The sequence below is a fragment of the Excalfactoria chinensis genome, chromosome 4, assembly GCF_039878825.1.
Source record: "Excalfactoria chinensis isolate bCotChi1 chromosome 4, bCotChi1.hap2, whole genome shotgun sequence".
NCBI classification, from domain to species: Eukaryota; Metazoa; Chordata; class Aves; order Galliformes; family Phasianidae; genus Excalfactoria; species Excalfactoria chinensis.
Genome location: NC_092828.1, coordinates 71,000,546 through 71,022,438, shown reverse-complemented (window position 1 = coordinate 71,022,438; position 21,893 = coordinate 71,000,546). Strand labels below are relative to the sequence as shown.

The window sequence follows — 21,893 nt, the reverse complement described above, 5'->3', positions numbered from 1 at the left end:
TGGTCTAAGTCATACTTTTAATCACACGTTATAAGGGGAAAAAAAATACAATATTTTTATCCTTCTCACTTCTTGGTTTCAAAGTACTCTGCAAATATTACATACTATTCTTTACAGAAAATATGCAAATATGTATCTATAAATCCTGTATTTATATAATTATTGTCCCAGATTTCTGCCAGGGACTTCAAAGTCTCATCACATGTTTTGCAGAGCTGACTCGCCTACAGCAACAACAGGCAAGTGAGTCAGCACCGTGTCACTTCTGTTTTTGTGCTGAACTGAAGTGCTAAGTAAGGGACACAGACTTCACGTCCTTTTGCATCCAGAGTCACAGGGCAAGGTTTTCAAACACTGGGTAAACTAAACAGTGGTGAATAAAGGGGAACAACTCTACATGAATGATTAATAACCAAGCCCTTCTCAAAGAGGAAATTTTAACAAAGCAATTGTACTCCCAAAGACAAATCTCTTCTGTCCCACTGGGATTTAAAAGTATTTCAATTATATACATAAAAATAGAATGATAAAATAAATTAGATAAATACTTTTCATGGCAATTTTCCTCTTCTTTGACACAGGAACTTTGTTTCTCCTATAGTTCTTGTACACAGAAAGATAAAACAGGCATAGCATTGCACCAGATAAAATTATGGGTCAGATTTTATCTATAAGTCATATCATATAATTCCCATACTGTTTTGCTGGGTTGATTTTAAAGAAGCCAGGATTATTAGTGTATCTTTCTGTGTTAAGTAAATGTGTTGTTTGTATACTGTATGCTTCCCTTAGCATAGCTGTCACATCTTTATACTAAACTGTTAGCTAAATATGGGAGATAAAGGAATCGTTTACAAACAGATGTTCATATTCTGATCATCATATAAGTTGAGAAGTTTCCTCTTTTTTTCCTGTCCCATTTCTGGCATGAAATAGAATAGATAGAAAATGAGTAAAGAGCACGATTCTGCTTTGCAGTGCCACAGGTTATACTTCTCTAGAAGAGTCAGGTAGTAATGGGTTTCTTTGGTATTTGCTGAAGTGAAGAGACAACAACTTCAGTTCCAAATCCCTTTTGATACTGACTTCACACATTTTTTCATTTCAACAAAAATCAGAATTTCTTGTATATATCAACAGCTATGCCTCCAAAAAATTCCCCTTGCACTTCTTCTGGCATCTAAATCAAAGGTACTGCATTTGCCTCCTTAAGCATTGATACAGAGGTTTTATATATATATGTATGTATGTGTGTGTGTATATATATATATATATATATATATATAAGATAATTGAATACAACCATAGAACATAGTCAAAAAGATGTTGAAAAAATTTACATGATCCAATTGAAGATGTCTTAGCTTTCCTACCACTACTTAGTTATGCAGCAACCTTTATTATGCTTTTCATGACTGTTTCTTTAATATGTAATGCATACAGGTACAAATGTGTATCTATTCAGTTTAATCAGGAGAAAAGCAGACTGATTTTTTGGCCAAGGTATTGCAAGATTTCTTGCATTTTGGTTTTAATTAACTCCTGCAGCTTTTCAAGTCTGCATTTATTCTTCATTTCTTCTCTTGCAAATGTAATTGTTAATGAAAATGAAAGAAAGAATGTTACACGTACAAATGAAGGTGAATTTCTAGGGCCAGAATTGCTAAGGATAGGACAAATGCATAGAACTTAGAGAAGTGGCATCAAACCCTTGATGCAGTTGAGGGACATCACTACAGTACTGGGATATAAAAATATTTTCTCAGACTTTAGTTAAGGAATTCTGCGTGGGATTAATCTACTTTCTGCAGTAGCGTTACCACCCCGTGAATTCACATGGGGTATTGCTTCATGTGTAGCTCTTGGAGGACCCGCATTACCAGGTAAGAAGCTCGAAATAAATAATACATAACAAAACATCCAGATAGAGAACAGTGTAAAGAAATAAATAAACAATTTCCATTCTCTAACATTCTCCTAGCTGAGAATTCATCATTTTTCTATGAGCTGTGCTCTCAGAACTCTATGCCATTCTGTTTAAGGTCTAACAAGAGCACTTAGATGTTGCTTCCTTCCAGAAAGCAGGCTGTCCTGTGAGCATCAGGCCTGAGAAGCCATATTGCTTGCCGCATGTTACCTGAGCTACCCAGTAGCTCCGTTCCATCCCTCCCCCTCTCTCCTACACGTCAAAGCAGCAGTTCAGCTCCAGCTGTTACCAGCTGCTGCCTGTCCTGCTTCAGGAACCACAGCAGCAAAGAACTGAGTTTGCAGACAGCTGGGGCTTTGGCATCAGATCAAGTTGTTGACTTTTATGAGTTTGATAGAGTCTTTTTCTTCTTGTTATTTTTTGATTGAAAGAGTTCGAGGATTGGATGCTTTATGTTTGGAGAGATGGACAAATAGACAGGTGAATAGGCATGGTGTTTGTGATGTGACTTTAGTTGGTGAATGGGTGCAGATTATGTCTTGTATTTCTGTTCTTATGAGAATACTATCTTCTTGGTTTTGAAAGTTTTTGATGTTTTTGTGAATGCTTTAGAACTTCCCCACTTAAAACTAGTGATAATATAATATGTTCTTTGAATTCTCTGAGATTATTTTTTTGTTTTCAGTCAGGGTAAAAAAAGAAAAAAAATTAAAAAGCTTTATCTTTTCTCTTTGATCGAATATTAAAGCACATGCCAGGCTGCAATCACATATAAACTTTTGAACTGCAGTTTTTATTATTTTGCTCCTCAGAGGGAGCCTGATTGTATGAAATTGATAGCAACAGTTTAGCGTGTCTTAACAACCTTTGGGAGCAGCAATGTGCTTGGACAGATGAGGAGCCATCTGAGTTTATGAGAACATAGTTGCAGTCTAGCTTTGGACATTTGTCTTTGTGCCACCAGTGTTTTTCATATTCTGTCAAAGTGTCTTTGGGCACTCGATAAACTCTCTCTCAAAAAAAGAAATGCATAAACAATTGTGATTTTTAGCATTTTCTCAACAGTATTTCACTGGTTGCTCACATTTCACCGTAATCACAGTTTTATTTGAACAAGTTAGAGCTATGTAAATACTCCTCTATGTCACTGTAGTCATCTGTCTACAAGGGTATGAACAGGATCCAGCATCTGTCTGCTCTTCTGCTATTGAAGAAACCCATCTGCACACCAGTATTTTGCCATTAGACTATGAAGCCAAATTTTAAATCCTTGTGTAAAAGCATGAAAATGTTCCTACCTATCAATTGCGAGTCTATTAGAGGAGTAATAATAACTTAATAATTTCATAACTTCTGGTCCAGCATTTCCTTTCCTTAACTTCTGATACCTTTCAGCTGTGCATCTTAAAGGTCAATCAGTGCTGCCAATATCTGACCATTTTGCAGTAATTTCCCAAAAATTGGAGGAAAAAATATCAAATAAGTAGATTTCCTTATGTTATTTCTTAATAATATAAGGAAATTAAATTACTATTAACTGATTAATATGCATAATCTTTATGTGTATATGATGTTATGTACATATGTGTATGTATTATATGTGTATGTGCATGGCACAATAACACATTTCTTACTTTACATGATGAGTCAGCTCCCTAGAATATCACTAGGAACTTTGAATTTTGCTGCAGTGTTCTTGCCCGCTGCAAGTCCGTGTGATTATGTATCTTGTAAGTGCTGCCTAAAAAGAAAGACCTCGTGTACTTGCAAAAGCCTTCATGTGTGACAATGAAGCACGGGAACCAAAATAACCGACTGTATTCTGATGGTGTGATAGGAGCAAAACAGAATTGCATAGTCTTGCAAACAGTGGTGTTATTTCTTGGGATTTATTATGTTCCTATATTTGAATTTAGAGTTTTTGAACTCAAATGCTCAATATAGACAACATTACCATGTTCAGAGCATTACCATCTACAACTACAGAAAAGAAAGGAGATTAGAATTAGCCTTGTATAATTTCTGGATGCTGTGCTCCATGAAGTTCAGTTGTCCTTTTGTTGACTGAGTGCTGCTTGCTTGTGCAAGAAGTATGAAGCAAGAATAACTGGTACTCAGTGGAAGTACAAAATTTCCTTCTTGTGGTTCATCATAGGAATCCTGACATACAGGTGCTGCAAGTGCAAGCTAGATACTATCCTTGTTTACTTTCTTTTTCCTATGCAATTGCCTAAACAACGGGCTTTTTACCAGATGCGACTGCTCTGCAGTATCTTTTTATTTTCTATAAACTGGCATTTTGGAGAATCATAACCTTTATTTCAAAATGTTATAATGGAAATACATAATATCATACTCACTACACCTTTTTAGTACTCGCTACACCTTTTTAGCAATTACCTTTTCAGGAACACGTATTTACAATATTCTTGAAGTGAAATGTCATACTATAATAATCTTTCATACTCTTTGAGTGCATGATCCCATGTATTTCACACTGTGAATGTAGCACTGGGCGAACTCTGGACCAGTCTAGTGCTGGCCAGCTGTCTCAAGCTGAGAGGTGTGCCTGGGGCTGTTGCCTTGCAGTCATCCCAGTGCTTGATGCCAGTCCTTCTGTTCTGACACACACAAGTCACAGTACCTGGTTATACAGAAGGGCTACAGAGACCCAGGCTGAAGCAGCACCTCAGGGGCAGTCCTTGTTATGCCAGCTGTGTCGTGTCACCACCTCTTCACTTCTCACCTCTACTTGGGGCAGAGAGCTGAGATAACACACACCCGAAGCAGCTTGGAGAATGGTAGGGGACCTGGATGTGCGCCTCTGTCAGAAAAGAGTGCACTCAAGAAGTTTAATCACTCACATAAGGAATGAAAGGCCAGAGAACATCTTTGGTGTTTTCAAAGGAATATTTGGTGTGATCAGTCCTGATTTTGTACCTTTCTGCCACAATTTCAGAGTGCACAGAACTCTGAGTTATTGTTTCAAATTAAACACTCATTTCTAATCCTCTCAGAGAGCACTTGCCAGCCCTGAATGCCATCTACCTTCCTACAGGAAACCACTCTGTATTTCTGTACCAGCCTCCATGCTGTGCAGACCATTTCTGTACCTTGTTCTTTGTGCTAATGTAGATGCTCACTATTTTGTCTTGAAGTCAATCAGTCCTCCAGCCTTCTCTGAAATTGGTCTCCAAATGAATTCTTTCTTAGCATGATGAGAGTCGCCGTAATAAGCAAAAACGTTTGATGAAAAACTGCTCTCAGAACAGCTCAGTTAAGAATACTAGAGAAATTGTACTTACAGACAAAATACTTTCAAAATTTATTGTACTTCTGATTTTCTACTAAGTAGACTCTTATTTTTTTTTTTTTTTTTTATTTATTTTTTTTTTAATGACTGTATTCTGGAGAGAATCCACAATAAAAGCAAATACTCAAAGTGGGGGTGGCTTTTCCCTCTCTGCCTGCTCCTGGGGAGACGAGCATAGCTGGCTGTGTGTCTGCAGGCAGAGCAGGTGCTGCAAGCCAAGTCCCCATCCCAAGCAAGGCTGTGCCAAAGGTATGGGGCTGACACCTCAAGCTGCCCCATCCCTGTTCTCCTAGGCCATCAGTTTAGGAGGTGTTCATCTTGTTTTTGTTGAAAAGCTGCCAGAAATCTTGCTGTTTGTCTAAAAAGTCATATATGCTTCTAGAACAGAGAATGTTCAAATATACCTTTTCCTGATTTTTGTATTTTCTGTAGATGTATGCGCTGTATATCATGCAATGCTTAATAGTGCCTTTTGCTCCTTGCGGCACAAACTGGTTTTTACAATGTGGTTCTTTGTCTTCTTTTTGTAGGCATTTCCTATTTAAACATGGATCGGGGTCTTCAGCAATCTTCAGTGCAGCCAGTCAGAACTATCCTTTAACATCCAATACTGTTTACTCTCCACCTCCTAGGCCTCTTCCTAGAAATACCTTTTCTAGACCTGCCTTCACTTTTAGCAAACCTTACAGGTGTTGCAACTGGAAGTGCACTGCTCTGAGTGCTACTGCCATTACAGTTACGCTGGCGTTGTTGCTGGCCTATGTTATCGGTAAGCCTCTCTTTCTTTTCTATGCTGAGTTAGTCGTTACCTTTTCTGCTCTGCTGTCATGCTTGCTTTTACCTTGATACAAATTGTGTTTTACTAATAATGTTTGCTGTGAGATGCTTTGTGAATTCTGGCAAGCAAAATGCCAGGTTGGCCAGAGGTTGAACACACAGTTTTTGTTAACTTACTACATTGTTAACATCGATACTGCCCAATACAGAAAGAATTTCTTAAATTAAACATCTGATTTTCATATAAAGGCTTACAACACTGTTACTCTTAAATGTTTGTTCTGAACAGATATCTGTAACTCTAAGCAGAATTTTGGTTTGCTACTGTATTTCATTTCTTCAATTTGATCTGATTAAATCTTTCCTGTTTTCCCCTTAATACTTATTTCATTGACTAACCTTGCAACTAGCTCTAAAATGATGTAGTGTTTTAAACAATCATTTCTACGTATTTTCTACAGTGTATTTTTTGTATTGAATTTATGTTTGAGAAACTATGACGTAGATTGAAGTACACTTAATTTCAAACTCATTTTTGGTAAGTAACTAACTTTGCAATTTTGTTGGCATGATAGATTGGCAGCATTTATCACTGTAGCTAGGAACTCCTTTCTTATTTTTTAGAGGTGGGCTTGGAGTCAGTGTGATTGAAATCATACATGAGAGAGAAATGTTTTCTGTATGGCACTGTTTATAATGTTTTTTCACTCTGAATTGAAAATATCATAAAAGGTTCATTTTATTGAATGTTTCAAGGTGAGCAGAAGCCAGAGCACCAGAGCATCCCTGCCCTTTTATCGTGTGAGTGGGAACAGTTCTGAGTTTGCCCAGAAGCTGATACTTGGTAAAAGTGGTACAGATACTGAGATTCAGCTCCATGCAGAAAAGCAGCCATTGGCTTTCTGCATTCCCTCCATAAGCGTCTCCGTGATAACAATGATGACGATGAAAATTCCAGCCACTTCCATTTCCCGCTGTATCTTTTGTCCCATAGTGACAAAGTTCTTGTTGCTCTCGGTGAGCTGCTCATCAGGATGGGGTTTCTTTCTGACATCCTGATCTAATGCAGATGGGAAAGCAGATTTGATTGTTTCTGGTGTATGATTATTTGAAAGCACCTGAGGATCCAGTAAGCTACATTAATTGCAGATTTACATAACAGCTGGTGAACAGATGCCCTTGGTTAGGACTGGCTGTATAATTTTCGCAGCCTCATCTGCTTGCTACATATATATCTCACCAACACGGCTTCTGTTTTATCTGAAGCACTCTGTGCTTCATCCCTGCTTAGATTCCAGTCTCTGCCACTAAACAGATTTAACTTTCTTGAGATGTTCTGCTGAAAGTCATTAGCCTGAGAAGGCTGTAAGTGCTCAATATCACTAGAATGTTAAAGACTCCATATGAACTGCCTGTAGATGAATCTGTCTTTCTCTTAACTTTGTAGCATAAAAGTATAATGTGTTTTCTTGATTTAGGCAGAACTGGGTAAAATTAATGTACCTTTGAATTGCATATAAATTATTGGTATTTCTAGTAATATTTTAGACATAAAAACGCAATTAGGAAAACCTGACTTGGAATTAAGGTAAAAAAAAACGGTGGCATATTTACAATAGTAGCCCCACTTTCTACACTTTGCAGCCTGGAGGACCAAAAATTCTCTGAACCAGAAATTCTAACTTAAAAGATTTTCCAAAACGCCATTATTTGCTCTTATTTTCACCAGGATTTTTTAAGTTGCATAAGTTTATCCTGTAAATTTGGATGCTAGCTTGTTTAATCAAATTAATATTCTGCTGCCCATTTCTGGTTGATAGATTTAACTGTGTTCATGATCTGTCCTTAATTCTTTCCATTTGATTAGGTATGGATACTAAATGTTTTCAAAGTTCAGTTGTTATGTAGGCATTGAATTCCACATTAAGAATTTAAATGTGAGTGTTTTATATGAGAGTAGGTGAGTATATGGAATCAGACAGGATGTAACTTGTGAGGTTAAAATTTGCTGCAGTGGGTGCCTTCTCTTTGCTCACCATTCTTGACACTGGGTTGGCTCCCTGAGCTTCTTCTAGACCAAAAATCTGCAAGTAGCTCTTGTAGCTGTGAAGAACTGAGACCTGTGCAGACCAACATGCTCTGAGCTGTGATTTCTGTCCAGTCAAAAGATGAAGTATCAAAATACTTTTTCTCTTCTGTTTTTCAACCTTTCCCCATTATCAGTGAGACTCAGAAGAGCTGTCTCCTGAGAACAAATACTTCTGCATTTCCTTTCTTTTGAAGTACTAGTCAGGTTGGAAAAACAAATCTCTCTGTTTCCATTGGTGCCCTTTAAATCAGCATGCTTACTGTTTGGTCCTTGCTAAAACAAATCTGGCTGCTATGTGGACAGTAAGAAAATTACGTATGGAACCCCATAACCGGTTGTACAACAACTGATTTATTGAAAAGTTTTAAGCAGAATATTTAGTATATCAAGTGAAAACCACTGTCACTTCAGCAGGAGTAATTTCCGTAAATAAGTTTTAAAGTCATAGTAATTACTGCAAAAAAATGCCCATTTCATACAGCGGTGTTTGGTCTCTATAAATGTCTTGAATTATATTCTACCGAATGAAGGTTTTAAAGCATTGTGCTTTAATTTTTTCGCCTATAATTTCATATGTGTTGACAACTTCAATGCACTCATGCCAATTTCTCTGCCATCAGCTGTTTCAATAAACACAGCTGGATCTGTGTCACTAGTGTGGGCTCAGGTACTTCTGCTGATGGCACTTTGCAAATGGGTGGGAAAGAAAACTGAGTTTTCTTGAATAGCATTGGGAAATACTTTTCAAATAGCTTTCAGATCTGGTGAGCAGGTGAGAGCTAACCAACTATGTGCACGTATTGGTGGCCAAAGACTAGAAATAGATTCCTAATTATCAAATGAAAAATGAGACCATCTCTGTGTGATTCAATGCAGTTAATAGTCTCTCTGTTCATCTATTGGTCTGTGTTGGTATAAACATATAAAATATGTTACCTTTTGGGGGTGATGTACTAAATTGCCCTCTTTTTTCAGTCTCCTTGTAATAAAAGCCTAAGCAGCCATCATTAATTAAAGAAGGAAAACAAGCAAAATTTAAGCGCATACAAGGCAAATGCAAGAGATAGATAGAATAATAATAGCACTATTTTTCTGTCGTTTTCCGTACTCTGCCCCTTTTTTTTTTTTTAAGACAATACAATATTTATGATGTGACTGATCATCTAGTCAGTTATTTTTAGCCCATTATTAAATAGGAATTTTCTTCCATGATACCTTCCGTTTTTATCAGCAGATGATTTGGACTTGCAAATCACTGGTCCTATTGATTAAAGGTGCTGAACTCCTACGGTTCCCATTGATTTCAGCAGGAGATGCAAATATTCTGTGCCTGTGAAAATTGGATCCCATGTTCCTAGATGTAACCATCCCTGACTTCAAAATGACTATTTTATATACAAATGAATTCTCAAGTATGAATATGAAGTTGTCCCTATTCCTCATGATATTATCTCTGAGGATGCACTGAAGATGTGTGTTGGGACTTAAATTATATTCATACAGAGGGTGAGGAAATTAAAACCTCTGTGTTTGTTGTTGTTTCCTACCACTTCTTGCACTGTACAAGGCAGAGTGATGGCTTTCAGGGAAAAGCTAGACCAAATTTTGAGCATACACGTATCTCAGTTGATAATATTGGTTGCGTAGCTTTATACAATATAAATGAGTGTGAAAGATAGAAATCCTTAATGTTGAGGGCTAGAAATTATGCAGGAAAGGCTCAAGGGGCTAATGCGTTGATTTTACACTGAAGCATGCCATGGTATTGTGTATACTACTGAATGCTTCAGGTCTGAGTGATGCAGATGAGCAGGTCTGCCATGATGCAGATGTGCAACTTCGTAATGCTGCTGAACTCAGTGGTGAGATTTCTCTGGCTGAGACAGGTCCATCAAGGTTTTGCAGCTGGAAACCATGGCCTATGCTCTCTCTTAGCCTGCATCCTGCTGATGAGCTTGATATTGTCACAAATCTTCAAGTACACCAAGGGGGAAGCCTGACAGCTTTGTGCTATTGTCTAAGATTAGGTTTTGTTTTTTCCTAAGACTAATGGATGGTTTAGTAATGAAAAGTGAAACCAGGATGGTCATTGTATCTCTGGGTAGGAGGACTGCGGGAGAGGGGGGTTGTTCTTGTTCTCAGGTATAAAAATATGTTGTGGATAAAGAGAAGGCTTCTCGAGAATGAGGAGAATGCCTGACAGTTAGGAGCAACTGTGTGGAAAAATCCTCATCTCCTGAAATGATATTTCTTTGGTTCAAAATGATATTAACAGTCTCAAATTTTCAAATTAGTATAGAGCAGAACAACACTGGCATTTTATTTACAAAATGAACTCGCAAAAGAGCTTCCCTTATGTAGGCCAGAATATCAGAACTCTCGTTCTGATTCTGATTTGTATTCAGGTATTTTCAAATCAATCCACCTTTACAGTGCCCAGCTGTAGTTGGAGAAATGGTGCACCATGTGGCTTCATGCCATGGTGAAATCCAGTTTTACAAGCAGAACTTGCTTGCAGTTACAGAAAATAAGTACTTTTCTGGCACTCGGTCAGAGCAGGTGCAGAAAGAGAAGTCAGCTGCTGAGATACATTCTACTACAGCTCTTCAGAAGACTAGGCTTCAGGGGGATGATCTACTGAGATTTTCCAGAATAACTGGAAACAGAGCAGAAAGCTAAACAAAAGCCTTTAGTGGAGGTCAGCAATTTGGAGAGACTTCACGTATGCAGGATTTTTGTCCTCTGAAGTTTGTCTTGGGGACTGATAAGTACTTATTGCACAGGACTTGTCTGACATCTCTTCACTACGGAGAGCCTGTTTTGCACTGCAGCCAAGGCTCCTATTCATATTCTGCCAAACGTGTAGCAGAGGAGTTGACAAGCTGTGCTTACACAGAAGGTAGATAAGAATAAATTAAATTAGATCATTGGCTTCATAGCAGATGGTGGTTTAATCCAGTTTACAAAGTGAGTTCTGAAGAAAAAAAAAATGTATATTTTTGAATATTTACTTAAATAAGCAACAGAATTGCGGAGTTACTTTATCTGGAAATATCAGTTGGTTTTGTTTAAATGCAACCTGCTTATTTACATCAGAAGTAAAACCCCAACCTTTGGTTCCAAACCGGTTTGAATTACAGCAGTAGTGTGAAGTACTTCTTATGGAGAAACTGGTTGGTCACAGTTTGGATGGACATATGCTCCACTGGGTGAAACACTGGCTGGATGGCCAGGCCCGATGAGCTGTGGTCAGTGGAGTTAAATCCAGTTGGCATGACTAGGGTGACTAGGAAAGTCATCCTGCCCCTGTATTCAGCACCTAGTGGGGCCTCACCTCATGTTCTGTGTTCAGTTTTGGGCACCTCAGTACAGAAAAGACATTGAGGTGCTGGAGCATGTCCAAAGAAGGGCAACAAGGCTGGTGAAGGGCTTGGAGAATATACCCTATTGGAGCAACTGAAGGGACTGAGACTGTTTAGACTGGGGAAAAGGAGGCTGAGGGGAGACCTTACTGCTCTCTTCCAATGCCTGAAAGGTGATTACAGCAAGAGCAGGATTGGTCTCTTCTCACTGGTGACATGTGACTGGATGAGGGGAAGTGGCCTCAAGTTGCGCCAGGAGAGGTTTAGGTTGGATATCAGGAAAAACTTATTTACTGAAAGGGTTGTTAAGCACTGGAATTGGCTCCCCAGGGAGGTGGTTGAGTCGCCATTTGGATGTGATGATGATTTAGCAGTGGGTTGTTAGAGTTGGGGTAGCATGGTCAGGTTGTGGTTGGACTCAGTGATCTTTGAGGTCTTTTCCAACTTGAACAATTCAATGATTCTAATTAGGTAGAGAATAAACACTTTAGAATGTATACCTGTGCCGTAGTTCAGGCCCAGTTCATCCCTTTTTAAGTAATTAAGTAAGCAGAGATCTGCCTCCAGATAGAGAAAATTCCTTAGATGGCATAAAGCCATATTGTCCTTTTCTGTCCTTTTTCTAGGAAGGAAAATTATAGATAGGTTAGAAGGTATAGGTCTTTAATTTATCTTCTTGCAAGACATCTATTTTATACCTAAAAATTACTTTTTAGTTGAGAAGCACAATAAATTATTCAAGAAAGCTCCGCACTGCAGGTAGAATCCTCTGTATTCAGGACAAGTCACTTAAGTGCCCCTGAGCAGCTCTGCCATGCAGCCCAGCCAGGGCTGGGTGCCTGAGGAAGAAGCTTAGTTTCACCATGTTCGCATGGTATCCTCCCTTCTCTTTTACTCCACTGAGCAGAGAAGCCTCTAAATTTAGCATCCGGACTGACATCCATAATGTATATTGTAAACAAAAAAATATACATCCACTCTTATACTGCAGTTCTACCTGAAACTTTGAATTAAACAGGACTATTCAAGAAAATACAGGTATGCTGGCATCCTTTGCATAAGCTCTATCTCCAGACATTATGTAAAGAGGGTCAGAATTTGCCTTCAGTTATATTTGTCTGCCTCCAAGTCACCTCAGTGAGAGTAACATACAGCTCTGCTTGTGGCAGAATGCAACTCGTAAATTGCATACCACCACGTGATAGTGTCATGGTAGAGGGGTGAATATACTGGAAGTTTAAGCAAGCCAAGAAAGAATGTCTTTTCCGATGAGATTTGAAGTAAGATGGAAGAATCAAGGAAACAGAATACAGGCTGGATATTCAAGAATGCCAGGTAGAGAAACATGGTTGCAGCCAGCAATGACAGTACTGGCACTGTTTTAGGTGTATTTTGGATTGATTCTCCTAGTGACTCACTGTGACTCTTGGTAGCTTTAAGAAGGAATGTTGTAGCTGTGAAGCACACTGAGGCTCCTAAGAAGCTGTAATGGAACCATGACAGTAACCTCCACTTACCTTGTAGTCTTTGTACTTGTGTACTGCACTTTGGACCTATAGCTGAGCATCTTACAGATGGATTTTCTCCGTGGTAAATAATGTTTTGTCCCATTGTTCAATTCTAAATCACTATCTGTGCCTCTTTTTGTAAAGCTGGAACAGTAAAAGCAGGAGATCTACTGGAAAAATCAGAGAGGATAATGACTCCAAAGAAAAGTTCATTTGAGTGCTTTAATGGAATTCTGTACATGCCTGCTTCTCAACAGATTTGTGAGGAATGTTTGAAAATTTTATTTAATCTTATTTGTTAAAATACCTGTGTATTTTTAATATGGTGTGCATATGTTGCAGGAAACAGGTTTTGTATAAATTGTGTTTACTTTATGTAAAAGTATCACAGCAAATACAAAGGGAAGCCAAGGCTCTGTGCCTGCAAGTCCCTGCAGTTAGCTTCTGAACAAAGTGACCCTGAGAATGAATGCCTCTCTGTGGTATGTATTCTATTTGTTGCTAGAGTCATACCTGGATCCAAAGGTAATCTCTCAAGAGCAGTTGATTGTATACATACTAGCTCGATAGCTGATGTAATGAAGGTTGGATTTACTTAAAGACTACAAGATGACCAATTTTCTGCCAGTGATAATCATTTTGTTTAATTCAGGTAGATCTCATTTTCATAGCAGTGTGATTTGTTGTTGAAATATTTAGGCTTGGATGTTTTTTAATGTGAAGTTGCACTGCCAGCATCACATGTGATCTCCCACAGAGTAGAATTCAAGAGTCCAATGCTGGCAGAGACCATCATCTCTACAATATAGTTGGCATTTCTTTGGAAGGAAACAGACTGTCAAACATGCATACAAACAGTTTTGCTAGCTTGCCAAGCTTTGGCACAAACTATAAAAACAACAGCACTTCCCAGCCTGAAGGGAAGACTGAGCAAGCAAACTTTGAATTGGTGCAAATGGATGACAGAATACATAGTGTGTGTTATCTGGAAAAGATATACAGTAAGGAAAAATATGTATTACATATTCAGTCCTTGCTTCAATGATGTACCCTCTGCAGCACATGCAAATACTGTCTTAGGAAATGAATAATAGCAGCAATGGAAATAGCATAAGAAAGCAACTAGACTGTGTTCATGATTGTATAACCACTAAAAACTTATTGATGTATGCAGTTATGTTTTGCATCTGGTGTTGATCTGTTTCAAGTGCTCATATAATTATTTGCATTAGTATAAAGAAATGTACATTCATTAGTTACCGGTCCCATTGCACTTTGTTCCTTTCTCTGGTTATTAACTCTTTAAATCATAATAATGCCCGGAATCTCAAGCCAGGAGCCAGTGCTGCCTGCTCTGGAGATATCAAGGCATACTGATTTTTATTGTACCTTCTGTAAGTAGAAGTAATCTGTCTTGCATTAATAAGCTCAAGGATCAGAGATTAGGTCTATGTGGTCTGACTGCAAGACCCTTTTCAAAGTGTGAGAACAATCCCTTGACAGTTTCAGATCCATGGAATATGAAGCAGTCCAGCAGGTCTCAGGTTTGAGACACACTGGGGAAAGCCTCTAGCACTTCTTCTGGAGAGTGGGAATTTTCAACTGTGTTTTCAGAGCCCAGATCTGGTGCTGATTCAGTGGTTTTAGAATGCAGTGAGAACTGGGTCACTCAGCTTAAAGCCAACATAAAAATATAAACATTGCACGTACTTCAACTGTTACCTCCCTGATTTGATAGAAGCGCTGTGATTTGCTTGATTCAGGTCATGCGTCTGCGCTGGGTGATCCAGGAGTGCACAGATCTGAAATAATGATTGTAGACTGACACCTTTGCATTCCTGTTGTAGTTTTGGCAACCCTTGCCGGGAACCCATTGAAGGCATGGGGTTTTTGCTGTATAGTCTAACTTTGAAGTAGGCAAGTGAGACTTGTGAGCAAACATGTAGAAAATGAATGAGTTTCCTATACTGAGATTTCCTTTTCTCTTAAAACATATCCAATACAGAGAAAAATGATGTATTTCCCAAAGGCAAAACCTCATTCTAGAACCCCCTTCACTTCTCTTGAGAGCCTCTGAGGTTCCTAACTGATTTGGGGAAGGCAGATATGGTGCCTTTTAGGCTCCCATTGTGGGCAGATCCTACTCAGTGCAAAATGTGGCTAAAGAGCCTGTTTCTCAAGTTCTGCTCCTTTTGTGATGATTTCAGCTCCTCTGTGGGGGGTATCTTCAATCCATATTTTAGTGGGTCATCAGTGCTCCCTGCTGAGTTACTTCAATGCTAAAGCAATGTCTTCCTTGGAAGAATTTGCCTGTCTCAGTAATACTGAGGTAATTGTCTCGAATGACTGCAGTACTATCATAGTATGCTTAAAATAAGGTCCTTTCTTGTTGTGTTGTGTTGTTTTTTTTTCTCCTACCATTCTTCTGTACCTCAAATTAGAAGCAACAGAGAAGAAAGGAGAAAAAACAATGAATGAATTTTTAGCCTGTGAATGGAGATAAATTCACAAAAGAATTATAGATTTCCCAGTGTGTACATAAATAAAAACATATTTCCATTAATGTGTTCCAGAATAACATTGTATACATTTTTTATCCAAAGCCTGGCTTATTTTATTTGCAGTGTAATTCTAGGGCAAGTTGATGAAGTCAGCAAATTTACTAATTTTAAAACTGGTCTAATTGAAAAGGTCTGAGAATGTGGTGGGCACAAGTTTCACTTAGATCTGGGTTGGAAAGGTGTGAAGTTTTTCTTAGTGGCTGTGCTTTAATCCAACAAACTCTGAGCTCTGTGACAGCTGAAGGCAGTGGGACAGCACCGAAGAAGCATTAGAATCTGTCACACAGTATTTAAGGCATTCAACTGTTATCCTTTTAATTGCAAGTATTTCCTTCCATTAATTGCTGTAGAAATTCATCACCTTGACCTGGCTGAGCTCCAAAAGAAAGTGTGGAAACTAATTAAATGTTGAGTTTTAAGGTAAAATAGTAAATTGCTCATTAGAACCCTCGAAATTCTGATTTACTGCTAACAGAACTAAATAATACTTGACTTTGCAGAAACTGGGTCATAGCATTCTTTCTCTATGTGACTGAAGGTGCTGTAGCTTAGACATCAATTAATTGGTCTTCATTTTTTTGCAGCAGTACACTTGTTCGGTTTAACCTGGCAACTACAGCCTGTTGAAGGGCAGCTGTATGAGAACGGAGTTAGCAAAGGAAATAAAGGAGCAGAATCCACAGATACTACTTACTCACCAATCGGAGGAAAAGTTTCGGATAAAACAGAAAAAAAAGGTACGTGTGAGGATGCAGACAGACAGGGGAGGAATTTTTAAACATTCCTATGCTTCAGATTCCATATTTTCTACAATTTGGCAATGTTTTGAATTCGGGTTCTAGCTTCTCTAGAACAATTTTAAAGTAGATATCAGAATCCCACACCCCAATTGTTTGCTTTAGCAGAAGACTCACTGAAATTAGCAGCTGACCCAAGTCATTAAAGAGGTAATGTTAAATAGCAAAATACTTGCCTATCTTTTGTGAGAGGTTAAAGAGCTTGTTAGAGGGGGGAGGTGAGAGTGTATTTGCCATGTCCCCATGTCCCCTCACTGTTCTGAAGGCTCGTTACTGTGCCCATGTCTTGTAGACCAGAGCCAGTCTTAGCCATGTGAAAATCTTTGTGCTGACAGATCAGAATTTGCAGAAGGGCAGGAATCCTAATGCTTTTAGAGGCATCCGGTTCTTGAAGGCATAAACTAAAATACAGCATCCTGTCACATCCTGCCTTAACCAGTCGTACTGAATCAGCATGCAGGAACCTCCTGGGGTTTCACAAAATGCCCGAGCCAATTTGGCAGTGGGGAGGTAGACCCACAGCACTTCTCTCTGCAGCCCCATGTCTACTGCAGTAATTGTCTTGGGCATGAGTGAAGCACCTCAGAATACTGTGGTGGAAGAAAATAACTTTGGTGGTTGGGTGAATAGTTTTGTATAGTCATTTTAGAGGCTGAACCAGCTGTTCCGAAGGGGCAGAGAAGTGCCAGAGCTGGCAGAGGAAAGGGACTGACTATGCAGCCAGCAATGTAAAACAGAGCAGAGCTGTTGAGAGGTTGCATAATTCCTTTTTCTCAAGTCCTCTAATTCAGTGTTGTTAGCTCACCTACCCCAATTTAAGCTTGAAACCCTGACCCATATTTCCAATTGACCACTACATAATACAGTAAGATGATGCTTTCTGACTCTAAGAAGCAGATATTTCTCTCATTGCCTTTTAAAATACTCAGAAAAAGTTGTTAAATCAGATAGATTAAATCAGAGAAAAATGAATAGAAATAGGTTAACCTTAGTCTTTCAGTTGTTAGAAGGAAAGTAAAATTGTACTGAGAGTTCTGCAATGGTGGGAGCTTTCCAGAATTTCCAGCATTTATAGTGCTATGATCTGATTCTGTGTCTGCAAGGTAAGATATATGATTCTAAATATGAGACAAGGTGGAACAGGGCTGTACCATTCTGTCCAGAAGGAAGATTGCATCTCACATCAGTAGTCTTACAAATCAATGTGGCACAGCTGGATAGAGATCATGTTAGATAAATGAGCAGCAGAAATATATTTGAGGACACAATAATATTGTTATCCATTATTTCTTTTCTTAGAATGGATTGACAGTGAATTACAGTAAAAGTTCTATACACTTTTGTATTTTTTCCTGGTGCACCATGGAAAATGTCTAAGATGTCTCAAATAGTTCTTCTAAAGTGCATTAAATCATTTTGCCAATATATTACAGAGTTAATAAAAACCCATCCAAAGCATTTGGCTTCCAGAGGAGAAGGTATAGGAAAAACATCAAAACATGATCCTAGAAATTAGATATTTGATAACAGAGAAGAGACTCAAATGAGTCAATAAAGAACACAGTGTAGTAGTTTAAATAAATAAATAACAGTTCCTTGTCTCAATTGATTCTAATGTCATTATTCTCCCAAAACGCTGAAGTGTGGAGTGCTGTAACACCAGAGGCACTTGTCCAAGGGCTTATCCAGCAGTTTATGGGATCAGTCTTGAACATAGCTAGACTGTTGTCCATCTTGTCTTCCACCTCCTGGGTAACCTGCAATCCAGGCTGTGCTAATAAGGAATATACGCATGAGAAAGCACAAGAATAGCTGTGTAGACACAGTGCAAGATACTGATATGTGCATAATCTATCTCTGTCTGATTTCTGTTAGCTTTCCCTTCCTTTCTCTTCCCTTCCCTCCTTTCTTTCCTTCTTTCTTTCCATCATCTTTAATATGCATCAGTAATTGTATACTCAGTAGTTATATATCTACATTGGTACCTCAGAAGAAGGACTGGAAACAGGTAACTCCCCTCAGTTAAACAGTGTATCATAGAAAGTTGATACTTTGCCTTGATGCCTCTAATGTGATTTCACAAGGATAAATAAGTATTAGATGTTGTAACCTCCTGTTTTCCCAACTCTGCACAATAACACAAAATGCTTTACCAGTCCTTGAAAGCATATATTTTAACTAATTTTCTAATGGAAATCAAATTTACAAACCAGAAAGTCAGATTTCTTTAAGAAGTCATTTTATGACACAGTGACCCATGGCTATGAGTTAACATTTTAGTATGTAACAATGTGATTAAAAACTCAGACGTCCTATTGATGCTGGTATTTACCAGGGGAGTACAAGAAGATTGATTGTTTCAGGATCAGTAATAATCAGCATATGTGTTCTTTCTTGTGAAGATAATTGGCACCATGCTGTTTAGAGTTTTACTTTCTTGAAGCCAAAAGAAACCTGTGATTAGGAGTCTATCTTCTGTTTTAGAATTGTAGAGAAAAGTGTGCTTAGAAAGAATGGGGAAGAATTAGTACCAGTTTGTAAGACCGGGAACAGTACTAGGAATTGAACGTAGGTAATTAAATGATATTTTGTCATGGGGAAAATGGTATGAGAATGAAGCTTTCAGAACAAGTACAGAAATTGTATTGCAACACTGTAATTTTAAAAGCTTACCTATGACTTTACAAGAAAGTGCAAGAAAGCATTTGAAGGTAGTCTGTGAATAGCATATCTTCAGATGCCTTATTTGTTTGGCCAAATACCTGCTTCGTTCAGTGAAGCATAGAAACAGAGCTAAATTATTTTTTCAATAGAGAAGAGCACAGTGGCTCAGTGAATATGAAAATGCGCTTCAGATATGGTGCTTACAGTCACTTTCTCATGCTGAGTGGTTATCTGAAAAAAAATGGTGATGGAATGGTAGGGGTGCTGCCGGTACTGCTTTCAGTAGGTGGAAGATAACATGTATTCTTTCATTTTAGCATTGTCAACAACAGCATGCACTTCTTTCATAGAAATAACAGTAAATCCAAGTACATGTGTGGGGGTTTTTTAATTGTATGAAATTGTTGCTGAAACGACATTTTCATCTGAACATGGAAAGACTTCTCAGAGAAGTGCTGCTTTGAGCCTAGCAACACTCACTGCTATTCAGCATAATTTGATAACACCAGTTAGTGAAAATACTTTCTCAAAGAATTCCTATGCTCTAAGTAAAGGCTTTTTGTGTTTCATTTTCAACAAAGAAGCAGGCCACCTCACTTCAACAAACTCAAAAGCAGTTACCAATGTTTTAAAAGACCTTGAACATGGACCAATGATGCCATTAACTTCAAAAACAATACTGTATCCTTGACTTTTTACTTAGTGCTCCACCACCTTGTAATTGAATCACATTAATTACCATGTGTCAATATCACCAAAAAGTTCCTTAGTGTTTTACTTAACCCAGGGTAATTGCTTGCAAAGAATCATTAAGATTTAATATCTCTGGAGTACTGGAAATGGGGAAAAAGGTTTTTAAATTTACATCAGCCAAGTGGGATTTAATGTACAGGCTGGGGTGGGAGGGACCCGCTTTCTTTGCCCAGCTACACTAGGCATTTAAATCTCTTCTCCAAACTCAACATACAAGACTTCTTTCACTCACAAAGCTGAAATAAATATCTCACCTTAAACATTGCTAAAGCAGGGATCTAGAAATTTTTTAGTTTGTTAATTAAGTAACAGGTATATTTTTAGAGTGTTAGAAAACACTTTCTGTGCTCCAAAAGTTCATGCTTTTATATAGTAAGGTGTTAAAAGTCAGCTTCTCTTTCTTTCTGTGCTTTTGTTTCCAGTGACACAAAGCAGCCATAAACTGGAAGATCCAGTACCCTGAGGATTGCTCCTGCCTTGTAAATTAAATCTCTATTCATTAAGAATGCTAAGTACTTCCTACATGAGTTAAATCCGGTGAAAGATCCCACTGAGGATCTTTGTTATTAATATGTTTAGGAAAAATCTGGCCCTAGCTTCACTACTGCTGTTTTCATTTCCAAGGACAATTTATACCATTTCATGTACATTATGTTGCATTCTATATTTCTGTGCATTATTGGAAACAGTGAAGCTCCAGTCACATTGATTACTTCTCTTTATCCTTCACCATGATGTTGGAATGAAATGACACAGAAATAGATATGGCTGCTGAATTTGATCACTCAGTTCATTCTCCATTGTAGCATGCTGTCCATTTTTTTTCTACTTGAGAGAAAGTTTATGATGGAGCTTTAGATTTTTGCAAAACTTGCAGTGGAGCGAGCTCAGATGTTAGCAGGAGCTAACTCAGATGTTAGCAGGAGTTAGCTCAGATGTTAGCAGGACTGATGTCGCTTGCAGCATGTGAGGATGCTAATCACAGACAGGCACTAAAATAGACAAAGATGATGATACACACCAGCAGAGCAAGCCAGCTCTGTTTTAGTTTGGCAGTGGCTTCTTTACACATTTCAGTTCCCTTTCTATTTCAGCTCTCTCATACCCATATGTGAAGTTACACACTGTAGATGTCTGCAGATTTATTGTTAGGCTTTACAAAATAATGCCAGTTTTCCCTTCAGATTGCCTGTCCCCGTCCTTATGCCCCCGCTATGCTTTTGTGCAGAAAGTCCAAGCAAAAACAGATGTTCCTTATTTCTCTAGGACTAAATTATCACTGCCATAATGCAATTGTTAGGAATGGTGCTTAACAGAAATCCAGGCTTGGGCTCTGACCTAGCAGTTTGATGGCTTTTCTGTTCACTGGTGTCCATTTGTGCAGCTTATGCAATGCCTACCCGGCAGTAGCTGGAGTGCCGTGCCAGAGGAAGCTGTCCCGCTGCGTGCTCTCCATGCTCTGTCAAATGGGCTCTGTTTGCACAGCTGATAGACAGACGTAAAGGCCATGGTTCCTGCAGCAGCACCGGTACCTTTTTGTAATCGGTAAAGTGTTCCAAGATTTCCAAGGTAAAATCATGCTGTGACACCCATCGTGGTAAATGCTGCACATGAGTTTATCTCTACTTTTCCTCTAGCTGAATGAAAAATACTATGACTTCAGAGAGATGTCCTCAGCATAGATGTTATTTGTTATATCTGTTGTGGTACCTTCACCACTTATGAATATGTAACTGATTGTTTTCTTTGTTCCTGGAAAACCAGTGTTTCAGAAAGGACGGGCCATAGACACAGGAGAAGTTGAGATTGGATCACAAGTTATGCAAACCATCCCACCCGGCTTATTCTGGCGCTTTCAAATCACCATCCATCACCCCGTGTACCTGAAATTTAACATTTCACTGGCAAAGGATTCTCTGCTGGGAATTTATGGCAGAAGAAACATTCCACCTACTCACACTCAGGTAATTATTAGTAATGTTATTATGCATTACAGTTTCAAAGAGCAATGGTTGCTGGTGTTCTCAGTGCACTTGCAAAGCAGGGAGGAAGGAACTAACCGTAACCACACAAAGCATTATGTTCATCCCATCCTTCTACTGAGGTCTAGCTGAACCCTCAAAACACACCCACCCAAATGGA

The 21,893-nt window shown here is 38.6% G+C and overlaps 1 protein-coding gene across 7 annotated transcripts in view; it reads left to right on the top strand.

Moving 5' to 3' along the window:
* Window positions 1-21,893, top strand: part of TENM1 (teneurin transmembrane protein 1) — an 813,967-nt gene that overhangs the window by 673,266 nt on the left and 118,808 nt on the right. For 6 of the 7 annotated variants that reach the window (XM_072336858.1, XM_072336859.1, XM_072336862.1 and 3 more), the window contains 3 exons: window positions 5,771-6,009; window positions 16,122-16,274; window positions 21,516-21,715. In XM_072336858.1, the coding sequence (XP_072192959.1) occupies window positions 5,771-6,009; window positions 16,122-16,274; window positions 21,516-21,715 (592 nt within the window). The remainder of the gene's footprint in view (window positions 1-5,770; window positions 6,010-16,121; window positions 16,275-21,515; window positions 21,716-21,893) is intronic. The other variant, XM_072336863.1, reaches the window with a different exon arrangement.